At 43.9% G+C, this 14,894-nt stretch overlaps 2 protein-coding genes across 4 annotated transcripts in view; one reads left to right on the forward strand and one right to left on the reverse strand.

Moving 5' to 3' along the window:
• The window catches only part of LOC123767121 (titin homolog), a 352,063-nt gene that overhangs the window by 266,976 nt on the left and 70,193 nt on the right, over positions 1–14,894 (reverse strand). The window lies entirely within an intron of this gene.
• The window catches only part of LOC123767118 (glucocorticoid-induced transcript 1 protein), a 186,349-nt gene that overhangs the window by 158,387 nt on the left and 13,068 nt on the right, over positions 1–14,894 (forward strand). For all 3 annotated transcript variants that reach the window (XM_045756628.2, XM_069304865.1, XM_045756629.2), the window contains 2 exons: positions 326–546; positions 7,225–7,352. In XM_045756628.2, coding sequence (XP_045612584.1) covers positions 326–546; positions 7,225–7,352 — 349 coding nt within the window. The remainder of the gene's footprint in view (positions 1–325; positions 547–7,224; positions 7,353–14,894) is intronic.

A 14,894-nucleotide genomic window follows, 5' to 3' on the forward strand; every position in this document is an offset into this window, starting at 1 on the left:
GGCTCCTTCACTGTTGGACTAATACCAGGCAGGTTGTTGGTTAGCGAGACATTTATTTACTGAAGTTTAATGACAGGTGTAGGAGTGTAGTGAAGACCTTGAGAAAGGTGACAGATGTACATTGCCATAATGAGAGTGAAATTCTGGGATGAATTATAAAATCTGAAATTTGAAACCAATTAGGACGGCAATGAGGCAGACGTGGGCTCGAGCAGAGGCAGGGTTTGGAAGAGGAAGGGAGATCGGAAATTTGGATGTTATTCATTAATGATAAGCTTCCAATTTTTCTATTAGTTATGTTTCATTAGATAATTTACATCCTCAGACCCCAGAAGAGTGGGTCACAAGCTGTTACAGCGGACTGAACTTCGGATGGTCCGTGTGTGAAGAATCCAATAACAGTGGCAGCAACTCTAGTAGTAGCAGCAATAGCAACAGCAGCAGCAGACGCCAGTCAGTGTCTGTAGCGTCGTCTCCATGGCTGACTAGTGGGAGCCAGGCTCCTCCAGCATCAGGAGAACAAATAGACAAATTTATTCGACATCGGTAAGTACAGTACTGCACCCTCTGCTGTCGTGTAATCCATCCTCGTGCTGAGGTAACATTTATGAATTCTTTCCTGGCCTAGTTCGGGTATATAATGCTTTATGTACAGAGAAACAAATATTCTGTAATAGGAAAGCAGATTTTCTAAACACGGCATGAAATTACTGTAGTTTAAAATAAATTCTAATTCATGTAGTTTCAAAGAAATTAAAAAATACAAAATATAGTTACTGTATACAATGCTTTACCTTGTTTTATCATTATACAAGTACAGTAATGGTACTTATAATATCTATTTCATGTAATAAAAGTACATTTAGACTGGATGACTTACTTTTTACATTTCAAAACTATTATTTGTCAACTGTAAAGAAGGTAAGTTATGTATCCTGACCATGATCTAATTAGCTAGACCTGCTCCAAATGTGAAAATATTCATTTTGGAAATTGAATAGGCTTTCCTTCAGTCAGTGATTTGCATGACTAGTGTTGAAATGCACTACTCTGTTTAGTTTTAGTTTTATGCTTGCAGTGTGCCTGATGGTATACAATTTTCACACACAGGCCTACAGTTATATTTGGTTATCAAATTTGGCTGTATAAGCTAGATAAATTTTTCTGGTGCTCTAGGTGCCTTTTATTTTACCATTGCATAACAGTTAAAGAGAATTAAGTGATTCAAAATTTTAGTGCATTTTTTTTTTTAATGTAGAAAGTTGTGGTGGTTGGTGTAACGAGTGGCTTGTGTTATATTAATGTAGTTGTCCTTTTAGGGTTATGTCACTCTGGTTATTCAATATACAGTAATGTACATGAATAGGGGTCATAAGGGATACAGTACCTATAAAATAAGGATATTAAAGAAGAGTGTAAATGTAGTGCATGGGCCTAATGTAATTCATATAGGCTTTATTATATTTTATATATGCAGATGATTCAGCTTGTTAAAAAAAAAAAATCCTTTGAAGGTGCTTGTCGAGTTCTCTTTTGAACATTGAGAGTTTGGCTAGCTATGTCCTGTATGTGTAGGAAAAAAGTGTTGAAATTTTTTGGAGCTTTGATGTTGATAGAGTTGTCTCTCAATGTGCCTATTGCATTTCTGCTCTTCACTGTGGCTATTTTGCACATCTTGCCATGCTTTCTGGTCTCATGTGGTCTTATTTCTGTGGGTGGATTTGGAACCAGTCCTTTATTATTTTCCAAGTGTAGATTATTATGCACATCACCTGTCTGCATTGCCCATGAAGAGAAATTCTGTACAAGGTCAATCAGTTTAAGTACCTGGAATGTGCAATTGAAGATGAGAACAGTCACTGAAGAAAAATGGCTGTTGCAATTAAAACTCTGGTTAGTAAAAACATGAAATAGTATGGTGTAAATAGCTGCAGCCAAGATCCTGCATGAAGGAGTGGTAGTGCAAGCTCTGCATAAGAGTTGTGAGACCATGTTATGGTATAAACATGAAAAATCAAGAGTTAGATCAACACAAATTATTGATCTGGGAAGTGTGTGTGATATGAAAATAGATGAAATAGAGGGAATACAGAAGACATGTACGGTACGCATAGACATGATAAACCCCTCAACTATTGAGCTTTTCAAAGCTCAAGAAACTCACTCTCTAGTAAGGAGACGAGACAGAACATACTGGAGGGCCAGGTGCCAAATTTGCACAGTAAAATAATATACCTGAGTGAATGACATGGAAGGAAATGCAGAATAGAGCCAATGAAGAGTAGCTGTGCCCTAGGCATAATCAGAGAAGTGTTAGACCAACTGCGCTGTAGTGTATTTGTGGACCTGTGGAACGCTCCATGCAACATCTTGTTGGACCAAGAACCTGACCTCAGGCTGGGATTGGAAAGTAGTAGAACTCTCATAACTTCATCCAGGTACAATTCGGGTAAGGAGTGAAATGATCAGAATGAGAAATAGAATGCAAAATTCAATAAATTGTATCATTGAAGGGAGCATATCTAGATGGTTTAGAAGGAGAAGAATGGATATGGTGAGTTTGTCTGAGGAAGAAGAGTGAGTGTGGACAATACACATGAAATAGTGAGCAATAAGACCGAGTGGAAGCAATTTACAAGGTAGCATGTATATGCCTGTACTGTACTGTATGCAATATTTTATGAGGGAACACTATACACCAGGTGTTATGAAGTAGTGAGGAGCTGCTGTGAATGACTTTTAGAATGTCAACATGTTTGCTTATTTGTGATTCTATATATTGTGCATGATATGATGAATTGTATAGTAATATTTATATTAATATCTGTTACTTTCTTTTACTATATTATTCACCTTGTTTTCTCCAGGCTAGTGCCTCCCTGCTCCATTAAAGTGAAAAATCGGGTAATGTTGGTGTTTGTATGTATGAATGTGTATCTGTGAGAGTATGGAAGTTCACATGGCTTAAAGTGCAAGGGTTGTACACAACGGGAGCACAACCCTTGCACTTGATCCTTGCTGTGAGTGTGGCAGGCCCTGGAGAGGATTGTTTCTTCAGAGCTCTGCTTTCCGGCTCCATTTCGACTCTTCCTAGTGGTTCATTTCCTGAACTGCAGAGGTTCGCCTACTGGTCCTACCCACTTTGGGCTGGATTCTGTGTTGTTCTGCTTCCAGATTCTCAGGGTTTAGTTCCCTACTCAATTCATATGTAGGGCATGTTATCATGGATGGGTTATCTCATTTCCATCCTATTTTCGTGAAGTGGATAACTGCCGATGCATCCTTCTGTTGCGAAACGTTTAGTCATATCGCTGTGGACTGCTTCGCATCCACTTGGAACTGCCATCTCCCCCTACTATGTGGCTCCATTTTTTGATTGCGAGAAACAAAAGATGGCTGCCTTTCATATAGATTGGTCATGGTTGGAGTTCATATACTGTACCTCTTTTTCCCAATTCAGTTGTTCCTCATGGTGTTGCCCCAGACAGTAGTCATACTCAGGGAGTGTGATTCTTCCATGGTGGCAGGCTCAGCCATGGTTTCCCCATTTTTTTTGGGGCCTGGTATCAAAACCAATTTTTTCTGCAGCTCCACATCATCATCAGATCAACCTAGCACTGTACCTCACTGGTTTGGCCTTCTAGTCTGCTCTACACCCCTGGAATTTCTGATGTGGGGTCTATTGCCATTTGTATGGTGAATGAGTTATCTTGAGGTTATCTTGAGATGACTTCGGGGCTTTAGTGTCCCCGCGGCCCGGTCCTCGACCAGGAAGCAGCCCGTGACAGCTGACTTAACACCCAGGTACCTATTTTACTGCTAGGTAACAGGGGCATAGGGTGAAAGAAACTCTGCCCATTGTTTCTCGCCGGCGCCCAGGATCGAACCCGGGACCACAGGATCACAAGTCCAGCGTGCTGTCCGCTCGGCCGACCAGCTCCCTCAGTAGCTGAGGGAGCTAGTTTATTGGTGTCTCACCTGTATCTCTCTTCATGGTAGCAATATGAAGTTGCCTGGCATTCGTTATGCCTGTGTCTCATCTTTCCTTGGTGTCAGTCCAGGTCTCTTAGGTCTGTGGTCTCTTCATCTTAGTAGCTTTTGTCTCTCCTCCTCTCTGCTAAGTTCCCTGTTCTGTTTCTCTGTAGTTAAAACTTCAGAAAGCCACCAAGGGGAATCCTTCCAGAAAACTAGCATTGAACGTAGTGATCCACCTATTTCTGGTAGAACCCCGGTCGCTTCCCGACTCACTCACTCTCTACCAGGTTCGTCGATTCGTTGTCCTTCAGCTTCAGGCTGACCACTGGAGCCAGCTGTGGGCCAAGGGCTCTGGGTTGACTGTGTGACTATCAATACTAATGGGTTCGAGCTAGTTTTGAGTAAAACAACTGGTTTAAACTGAATCATTTGCAGAGTTGATTGGCCATTTTGATAAAATTTTCAGTGAGCCTTACAGTTGTCTGTAAAGCTTTGCTAACTTTTTGGATGCTTTCCAGTGAGGGTGATTATAGCCACCTGCTCTTTGTGCCTCTTAAGATTGGCCAGGTTCAGACTGGCAGGCCAAGCAGAACTTTTGCTACTGATTGGACCCAGTAGGGGAAGCCATCTCAGTGAGATAGAGCCCCAGTGGCTTCCTGAAACTACCAGAAAGAGGCATTTCATTACATTCATGCTGATTTTGTCCTAGAGGCATGTGATGTTAGCACATTTCTTGTTATAATTAAAGCATTAAAATTTTGATGACATTTTCCTAAACCTGCAACTGTTATGCAGTATTTCACTTTTGAGACATCTGTAGCTTTTTCATCATTTTCTGTAGAGAGCCTTTCCTGCTTCCCGGAGCTATACCAGGCCGATATGTATATATTAGACCATGGCATCAGTCAATTCGATTAGAGTTCTAGCCTACCAAGAACCACGAGCCAGAATCTGGCCCCCCTCAGAGAGGCATGAGGAGCAATGGCCTATAGAAACCCCCCATGTGGTTGGAAGCATTCTATGTTTGCCATCTACCAGGATAGGCATCCAGATAGGTAAGAGCCCCACAAGTCTCCACCTGGTTAAAATTGCTACCGAAAACCGAACTATCAAGCAGAACTCAACAATCTGAAAACAAGTAAACAAGCATGACATCACAACCGCCGCCATGCCGCTGTCTGCGCAGCTCCCCCTCCCTGGGAGGGGGGAGCCCCAGACCCCCTCACACCAGCTATTCAACCTCAGTTCTGAGGCTGACGTGTTGTGTGACGGTCGTTCGACTCTGGCTCCTGTCTTTGACCAGTGCTGTCCCTTTGCAGTCGTGTTCTGCTGTGTGGTGGTGTGTGAGCCAGGAGTAATTCACCGAGTACTGGGGCTGCATGCCTCTAAGGCCACCTTCTCTAGGTGTCCTGTAAGTACTGCCCATGTGGTTTGGTGTTGCCTTCCACAAGTCATTTGGGAACTACCTCCGTATGGATCTTTTGCTGCTTGGTGATTGCTCGCCCTTAAGGTCAGCTGAGGTTTTCATTTCCGCTGTTTGACCTTGGGTAGGAGGTAGTATTGTCGCTGGTAGGGGCGCAAGGTACTGTGTAGCTTGTCACCTATTACACAGCGGCCGGTTCTGTTCCTCCTGGAGACGTAGTACATTTGTGGGGCTTCTATTTTTGTTTGTTGCCTGGTGGGGGGGGGGGGTCTGCCCCATGGTTATTGTCCACCCTCTGTTACTCTGGTGGTCCCCTGCTAGGTCCCCGTGATTGTAGACGTCACAGGGGTTCAGCTTTTAGTAGATCTCTTGGTAGTTGAGCCAACCAATTAGCAGTACCTTGCCTGGGCTTCCCTTAGCAGTCAGCCTAAGGACTTTGGAAAACCCCATTTGTGCTCATTGGTCCAATGGATGCATCCTCTGGGTCCCATCTCGCCTTGTGCGAGTTAGAAGGTTGCTCTGTCCCCTTGTCTCAGGGTGACATTCACCAGTTTTGCCTTCGTTATGCTGCCTGTTGAGTCGGTGACACCTTCGACCCAGAGTCCTGCGAGTGGTGTTCCTTGCTGGTTCTCCAATTCACCCAGTCCACTGATATTGATACTAGAGGCATGCACGGTTTCGGTTGCTGTCTTTTAGTTTGGCCACCTTTCTGGTTGCCCCGCAGCTGTCCTGCTTTGGTTATAGGGACCTGGACTTGTGGGTGTTAGTCGTTTCGACTTTGGTTTCGTCCCCCTTGTTCTTTCCCTGCTGTGGTTTGTCCTGCCCATCCTTTCCCCACTGCCGGCTCCTAAACGTCTGAAGGTTTCAGAGTTGTGCAGGGTATAGATGGCAGCGAGAGACTGATGGTCTTTCCGGTTCGGCAACGGAGGCATTTGAGCCTGCTCCTCCAGCCGGGGCTTTGGGGTCTGACCAGCGACCTTCTTCCCCCCCCCCCCCACCCACCCTTTCTCATCTTTTCCGGTTGACTTTGCCTTTTCTTTTGGGGCCTACTATTTGAAGGACGGCTCTGCCCCGGGTCCTGGTGTGGAGGATCCTGGTGCTGGGGAGGAGTTAACTTGGGGTGCTTGAGCCCTGTTTGACTCTGCTTGGGTGTTGGTACCCTTGGTGCAGGGCTTATTGCAGGGGAAGGGGTTTTCTTACCCGCCTTCCCTGTACGAATTTGATATGGGTTCAGCTACTCCCCGAGTTCGGTTCCGGGTTTCCTTGGGTTCTGCAGTCCCTTTCTTCCAGAGGTTTTCGGCTTCCCGTATCCTGCCTAAGGAGGTTTGGGAGACCATCGCGGCATACCTCCTGCGTGATCCGGATTTTGCCTCGATAATGGATCATTCCTCGTTCGAGCTCAGTTCTGCTTTTCCTTGTTAGGTGCGTTATGACGTCCCGGAGTCATCCTGGCTAGCAGACTGCCCTTTCTTTTCATTGGGGGGCTTGGGCATTCGTTCTGTCGGACCTCCATGCTTAAGTGGCGGGAAACTGTTGTTCAGGTTTACCTGAGGGGGGGGGGGGGCGAGTTGTATTTTGCTTTTTGTAGGTTTTGTAATGTTGTGTGCTGTGCATCCATCCACTGTATTACTGTATTTCATTGGCATATCAAAAGATTTGCTTACATTTTAATTTTGTAATAAAGGTTGTCTTATTAATAAGTACAGTACTGTATAACTTAATATACAAAGTTATAAATTACTCCATTTGTTTTCTTGTATGGAATACATCACATGTTTGATAACTTCTTGTTGGCTATTACCTTATGCCATTTGATTATTTTCTAGGCTGCAACGAACTAACAAAGAAGGGACAGTTAGTAGTGGGTTACGCTACAGTCCTGTACATGCTGATCACTCCGTCCTTGCACCAACTCCCGTTCACCCAAGACACCATGCCCTCCAACATGCAAATGGTGAGCAGCTTATTTTATCTATCATACATTTGGTATATGAAAATAGCAATGTTAATTTCTCATATACTGTACAGTACTAATAAAATTTTAGCCATCTTTTTGTACTTTTAATTAATTACAGTATGTTTAATGGTATGGCTCATGAATTTTTTGTTTGATGCCATAAATAATGTGAAGTACCACCCTTGCCTACTGGAAGCCAGGACAAGAATCTAACTTCCTTTACGAGGCAAGAGGAACTCATGAATCGGATCAGTTTAAAGTAGAAGCAAAAATTCACCAGAAATGCAGAAATGCAGGTGTCTTCTGGCAAGGTGCCCATTGTGAAGGAGCCTTCACAGTAATCAAGCAAAGCAATTTTCTGGTGGGGCCCTCGGTAGCTCAGTCCCTGCTTCCTATCCCTTCTTCCTCGTGGAGTACAAGGATTTAGTTTGGATGGCTTGTGAGAGGGAAGGCTGGCTAAGACCCCAGGGGACTTTGGGTGTTAGTCCCCTATAATGTTCCTGACTACCTGGTGGCAGTCGGGAACATTATAGTTAGGGTGTATACACTGCAATGACAATTGTTTGCCTCATTGCATATGAGTATCTAATTAGAGCAGTTATCTATTTTGTTGTGTCTATGCTTATTCTTGGATGACTCCTTGGTGTTTGCTACCTGGCAGTAAGCGCCTTTCAATTCAATCCACAACAGGACCTTGCAAGTCATTTTAAACCTACTGGGACCAAAGGCCAAAACCTGGACCTCCTCTAAAGAGGTGCAATGAGCAAGGAATTCTGGGTCACCCTAACCAAAAGGCCACCAGGAAGGTGGGCAATCTGAAACAAACAGCAAAGAAAATGGCGTATAGAAAATGAGACGGCAAAGCCCCCAAATAAATGAATCGCCCGACCATGAAACAGTTCTCATGTTAATTCCACCTGCACACCATCAGGGAAATGTGCAACTTCCTCCTCAAATCCCAAGTATGAACCTCAGTCATTATGCTCCTGTACCCACCCAACCACTCTTCGGGTCCTTTTTTTTTTTTTCTTCAGACGAGTGTTGGTCATCGTGGACACCTTGTCCTGTGGGGGCCATTTGCCTTTTTATTATTTCTATTTCTTAGTGTTTCTTCATGATGCATGTATATATATTTTTTTATGCCACTTCTTATTATGTGAAATAATTATATGTTCATTTATCTTGAGGTTATATCTTTATTTCGGGGCTTAGCGTCCCCGCGGCCCAGTCCTTGACCAGGCCTCCATTTTGTTACACACCCCGAGGAAGCAGCCCATAGCAGCTGTCTAACTCCCAGGTACCTATTTACTGGTAGGTAACAGGAGCATCAGGGTGAAACATTCTGCCCATTTTTCTCCTCCTCCACCGGGGATCGAACCCGAAACCTCGGGACTACGAATCCGAAGCGCTGTCCACCCAGCTGTCAGGCGCCCGCAGGCAGCGTAGGCTGTCCACCCGTCAGTCAGACCTAGGACTGTATTTGCCCAAAATTTCTAGGAGTTTTTGGACTTTTGCTTCATCCTGTCTGCAGTTGTTTGCAACATCAATAGGCAATAGCTAACAACTTCATGAATGTCAGTTCAGACTTAGCTAAATGAGAGCAATACATTCAGTATCAGGGTGCACATTATTGAGCAAAGGTCCTGTGGAGGGTGTTCCTTACCTACAGACTTACCCACTTCAGAATCACTGTGGTCATAGGAGTCACTTCAATGTTAGGCAGGCTCTCTAAAGGATCTCCAGTTGGATTCTCATCATCAGTAATTTATTCAAGTAGGGCAAAGTTACCACTATATTAATATAGTGGTAACTTTGAACTTTCTCTGTGCTGAGGGCACTTCATGAGTGGCAGTATTCAAGAAAGCTTTCTGTAAACAGTTTTAAAGTAAAGTTTATTGACAAAACTTGAGTGTAATACACAGGGAGCTTGTGTCACTATGATTAGTGTCATCAAAGCTAATATTGCATCACACACACACACTGTTATACCTCACTGACCAATCACATGGTTCTTCATGGACAGACCTAGACCTGTCTTAACACCACCTTCCACCTTTAGACAACCAATCAGAAATATCGCTTTCCTATCACTAGCTGGTTACAAGGAAAAAAGTTCCTTCCAGATACTCTGAAAACATCAAATGGCATGCACAATTTACAACAGTAATGATCTGTCAAGATAATCAACATAGCATGTAAATATACTAAATGTGTTGCATGTGTAACACACACATTCGCTCTGTTAGTGAAACAATCATGATACCACACAGATAATTACTTGTTCATCGTTAGTCTGTCTGTAAAACTCGGCCTTCACTTAACACTTCTCTAACCCTGTCCATGGAGGACAGAAGAAAATGTATATATGCTGGTTAGCATTGTAAATGTGTGGCCACGTCTGTGGTAGGAAGGGGGGAAAAAAAAAAAACTTGTTGTGTATGGTTAATGAGGTGAGTAAATCACAGGCTGATCAGTGAGAAGACACACTAAAACTGATTATTGGTTTAGTATCTTCAGTAATGCTAGCCTCACACAAACAAACACGCACACAACTTCTAAATTACGTGGAAAGGAATTAAAGTATGTACTCTAATAAAGAAAGACCTAGGAGTGGTTTTGGATAGTAAACTGTCGCTGGAGGAACATAAAGAACATTGTGTGAGGAACGTATGCGTTACTTTCCAACTCGAGACTTGCTTTTAATTACAGTACATGGATGGTGAAATGCTAAAGAAACATCTTTTGCGAGACCAAAATTGGAATATGCAACAGTTGTGCTTCTTGAGATATGGGCACAATACATCATTAAACTGGAAAAGGTGCAAAGACATGCTACAAAATGGCTTCCGGAACTGAAAACCAAAAAACAAAAAAACAAAAAAGCTAGAAGAAAGACGATGTGATCACTACTTACAAAATAATAACAGGAATTGACCAGATTAACAAAGGCATTCCAGAAACCAGCAACTTCAAGAGCACGAGAACACAGATTCAAGCTAAGGAAACAATGGTGCTAAAAAAATATTAGAAAGTTTTCTTTTACAATCTGCTATCTGCTGGCATAGCCAGACATTGTATATTACCTCACACACTATATCTGAACTGCAAATGCGACCCACAGCCGAGTGGGCAGTGCTCAGGATTTGTAGTCCTGAGGTTCCGGGTTCGATCCCCAGTTGAGGCGGAAACAAATGGACAATTTATTTCACCCTGATGCTCTGTTCACCCAGCAGTAAATAGGTACCTGGGTGTTAGACAGCTGCTACGGGCTATTCTGGGGGTGTGTAACTAAAAGGAGGCCTGGTCCTTGACCAGGCCTCCTGCCGTGCCTTAAAATCGCCTCACGATATGGGGCAACAGTATATGGCAGGAGATGCCAATCGAGAAGAAAAGCCAAAAAAGGAGAGCACCACATATTCAGAAACCTAAGAACAACTATGAAAAGAAAGGAGAAGTGAAAGGCGCATCATGAAATCCCAGTATGTCACTGAAAAGAGGAACACAGATAGGAAACCAAGAAGCCATCTGCTCACCATAGAGGTGGCAATAAGATGAGTCAAAACACCAGATGCGAAGAGTAGAGGAAAAGGTTGAATGAGTGTGGTTCAACTGACCCACTGGGCTGCCCTCTGAAGAGAGGTTGAGCCATGGAAAAAAAACTGGGTTCAGCACTCAGCAAGCAGTGCCTGAAACCAAGGCTGAGCTGGCCACCAAGGAGCCAGAAGGATCACCCTTCCCTAGGACGACTCCAACCTGACTTGGAAGCAGAGCAACAGCCAAACTGGGGGGAAGAGGTACCAGGATCCCCATTTCAACCATTCCAGCTGAAAGGCATCCACCTATGGTCTCACAATTGGGGAACAGAGCTGCATATAAGGGAAGGCTTCAAAACCATGCTGACATGAAGAGGTCCATGTCCAGGTTCCCAAACATCTCTCGGTCACAGAAATGAGGAAGCATTGAACGTCCACTTCGTGGTAGTGAAAATGAAATGGGACAGACCATCTGCGAGGTTGTCGGACACTACCTGGACATGAAACACACACAGCCAAATCCTGAGAACCCAGCAGAAGAGCTACAGGAGGCATTCAGCTCAAAGAGGCAGGGACCAAAGTGAACCTCCCCTCTTCCCTGGTTGACAATGAACCAGGGGGTACAGGCGGTTCCACCTACACCCAACTGCCTCCAGTAACAAGAATGAGGGCCTCAAGGACATAAGAAGTTCAAAAGAGGCCGACAGGCCACAGTCATTGTGACATGTTAATGCAATCTGTTGACTGCACCTGAGCTTATTTTCTGTTCCCTAGTGGAAGGCTGTGGTCTTACTGTAATAGATGTAGATTCCTTCGTACTAAATGATTTCCTTTCCTCAGAAGTGATGTGAAAGATACGTTACACGGTAGAAGGCAGTCCACCAGGAGAAGCCAGCAAGAGCAGTCCTAAACACAAGACTTGTGTTGGTTGAAACAAGAAGGGCCTGGCTGTTGAAGACAGTGAAATGTCTGTGGTAGCCAAGGAGCTATTTCTGTTGGAACAACATATCCTAGTGTGGCCTAGTTGTGTTCGTAGATGGAATGAACGTCCATCTGTCCTCTAGGTCAAGGCTAGTTTGCAGTTGAGCCTCGAGGGGGAAGCCAGCCAGCATGTTGCTGGTGTTAGTGTTTAGACACAGTGAGGATACTATGGAGGACTGGCCCGTGAATTATTGGAGAAGTGGACTCGCCGTAGTGAGTACCTCAGAAGTAGAGCACTTTGGGAAGGAGCCCCAAGTATTATGTTAGGACGACTCCGTGATAGAAGATCAGAGGTTTTTGTGGTGTGGAAGTGACACATTGGGTGTTATCAGTGGTGTGGTGTATATATCTTTGTGTATGTGTCTTGTAATAGTGGCTTTAGGCATTGTATGTACTAGCTATACCTATAAGTTAAACAATCCTTGTAAATATTTATTGTATGTATGTACCTTACCTAAATAAAATTGTATTGTTGTATTGTAAATAATTACCTATACATAATATTTAGGTACATGTGGTGATGGTTTTTGTCTAGTGTTGTTTAACCCCTTTCCCCCATTTGGGTGTCTATTACTGCTCAATTCTTGATAGTTTCACCCTGACTTGGGGTTGGATATGTGAAGATATAACAGCCATCAATGAGAGGAACCTGTGTCACCACAATCACAGGAAAGAGGTGTGGAGGAAACGGAAACACAGGAGAGCTAAGGCCCACGTCAAATCCTACGAACATGCTCCAAGATGGTATAGCTTGAGAAGCACAGCCGAACCCATCACAGCAGAGGTCAAGATCCCTGAACGGAAGAGAGATGACCCGGTATGCACTACATCAGCTTTTGAACTGGAGCCAAGATGCCAGATGGCAATGAGCTACTTAACCCCCAACTAGTTTCAAGTGACTATGATCATTTGTTTACATAGTTGCGGAAGTTCTTTTAGAGGTTCTTGAGGGTATGGTCACCATTGAAGCCAGCAGTTGTTTATTTTCATTCACTGACTTCCTGGTTGCCTTCCTCCCCTGGGCGCCTGACAGCTGGGTGGACAGCGCTTCGGATTCATAGTCCTGAGGTTCCGGGTTCGATCCCCGGTGGAGGCGGAGACAAATGGGCAAAATGTTTCTTTCACCTGATGCCCCTGTTACCTAGCAGTAAATAGGTACCTGGGAGTTAGACAGCTGCTACAGGCTGCTTCCTGGGGGTGTGTAACAAAAAGGAGGCCTGGTTGAGGACCGGGCCGTGGAGATGCTAAGCCCTGAAATCAAGATAACCTCAAGATTCCTCAGTGGTGGCATAAATAAATAAATATCCCTGCTCCTTTGGGAGGGGGCTAGGTTCTGATGTTGGTTATATAACTCCACAGCTGATGCTACCTAGTAGATGGTGTCCTATTACTGTCATAGCTTCTATGAACCACAAGGGGGCTCTCCTCAGAAAACCAGTAAAGAGACAAGTCAGTGACAATGAAATACAGTGAATCAGTGTAAATATATTATGGCAACTCCCACTGCCTACCTAGCCAAGATACCTCCACAGAATGTCTTCCATCTGCAACATGAATTAGTGAAGTCATTGTGATTTTCCTCTCTCTACTACAGACAAAATAAGTTTTTTTTCTTTTTTTATATATATATAGTTTTTCCATGATCAGAAAATTATTTTAACTAATTCCAAAAATTTATTTTTCTAAACTTTTTGGGCACACCATTGAGTTGTCACATGAAACATGTGTGCAGTGTCAAGGGTTAAATGTAAAGAACATAAGAACAAAGGTAACTGCAGAAGGCCTATTGGCCCATACGAGGCAGCTCCTATTCTATAACCACCCAATCCCACTCATATACTTGTCCAACCCGCGCTTGAAACAATCGAGGGACACCACCACCACCACGTTACGCGGCAATTGGTTCCACAAATCAACAACAACCAAATCAAATGGCTGATGGTGTCTTGTTTTTGCCCCATCCCAATGGAGTGGACCATCATCGACATAACCTTCCATCAGCTTTGCATAGCATTTAGTTACTGTTACCCTAAGGTTGACCTTTTGACTTCAGCACCGAACATGCGGCCTACACTTTATGTGGCCCTATTTTTCAATTGCGAGGCTCACATAGTAGATGCCTTTTGGCTGGACTGGAGTTGGTGGGAGTTTCTTTGTCTCGTTCCTCTGGTTCGGCTATTGCTCCAGGTTCTGTTCAAGATGGAATCGTTTGCTGATAAGGTTCTTCTGTTTGCTTCCTTTTGGATGATCCAGCCAAGGTTTCTAGTTCATTGGTCCCATTGCTGTGCACCATTGTCCATGGCTCCACTTCCTTCTCCTGATTGGCCCAGAGATGTTTGAGGTTCTCCAATGATCTACCCGTTTAGAGCTCTTGACACTTTCTGCTCTCTGTACAGTTTACAGATGGCCAATCTTTTGGTGTCTTGCAGATTTCATCACGGTGACAGTACAAGATATCTTTATGCTCTATGTTTTTCTCTCTCCGTTGTTTGTCCTCCATTTCTTTACCTATGGTCCTCTCATTTTTGTCTTCGTGTTTGTGGACAGGGTTCTCATATCAAATACTGTTGCCGTGTATAGATCGGCTTTGGTGAAGCAACTGCTGTTGGCATCTGCTGTCAACATATTGTCGGAACCGTTTCTTACAAGTTGTTTTTGACATTTTGCACCTCCAGCCTGCTCATACTACTCGTAGGCCATCATGATCTTTGTTCAGGGCTTTAGTTTCTCTTTCCACTCAGTTTTCTTTTGTCCCTTTGTTCCAGGATTGTTTCTTCAAGGCCATGTTTTTGTTAGCCCGTGTTTCCAGTATTCGAGCTGGGAAGCTTCACGCTTTCCTCCAGAAAATGGGGTTTTGCTATTTTGGTCCTAAAGGTTTTCTTCTTTGCTTACAGATCTCTTCCTTTGTGGCTTGGAATGAGATGGCTGGTTTCCAGAGGATTCCTTTGGCAATTGATGCTTGTCTGCTTAGCTAGGAGTGCATCATTTATGCCTGTTGGCAATCTATTGTCATTAGTGGTGCACA

Source organism: Procambarus clarkii, chromosome 53 (assembly GCF_040958095.1).
Source record: "Procambarus clarkii isolate CNS0578487 chromosome 53, FALCON_Pclarkii_2.0, whole genome shotgun sequence".
Classification (NCBI taxonomy): domain Eukaryota; kingdom Metazoa; phylum Arthropoda; class Malacostraca; order Decapoda; family Cambaridae; genus Procambarus; species Procambarus clarkii.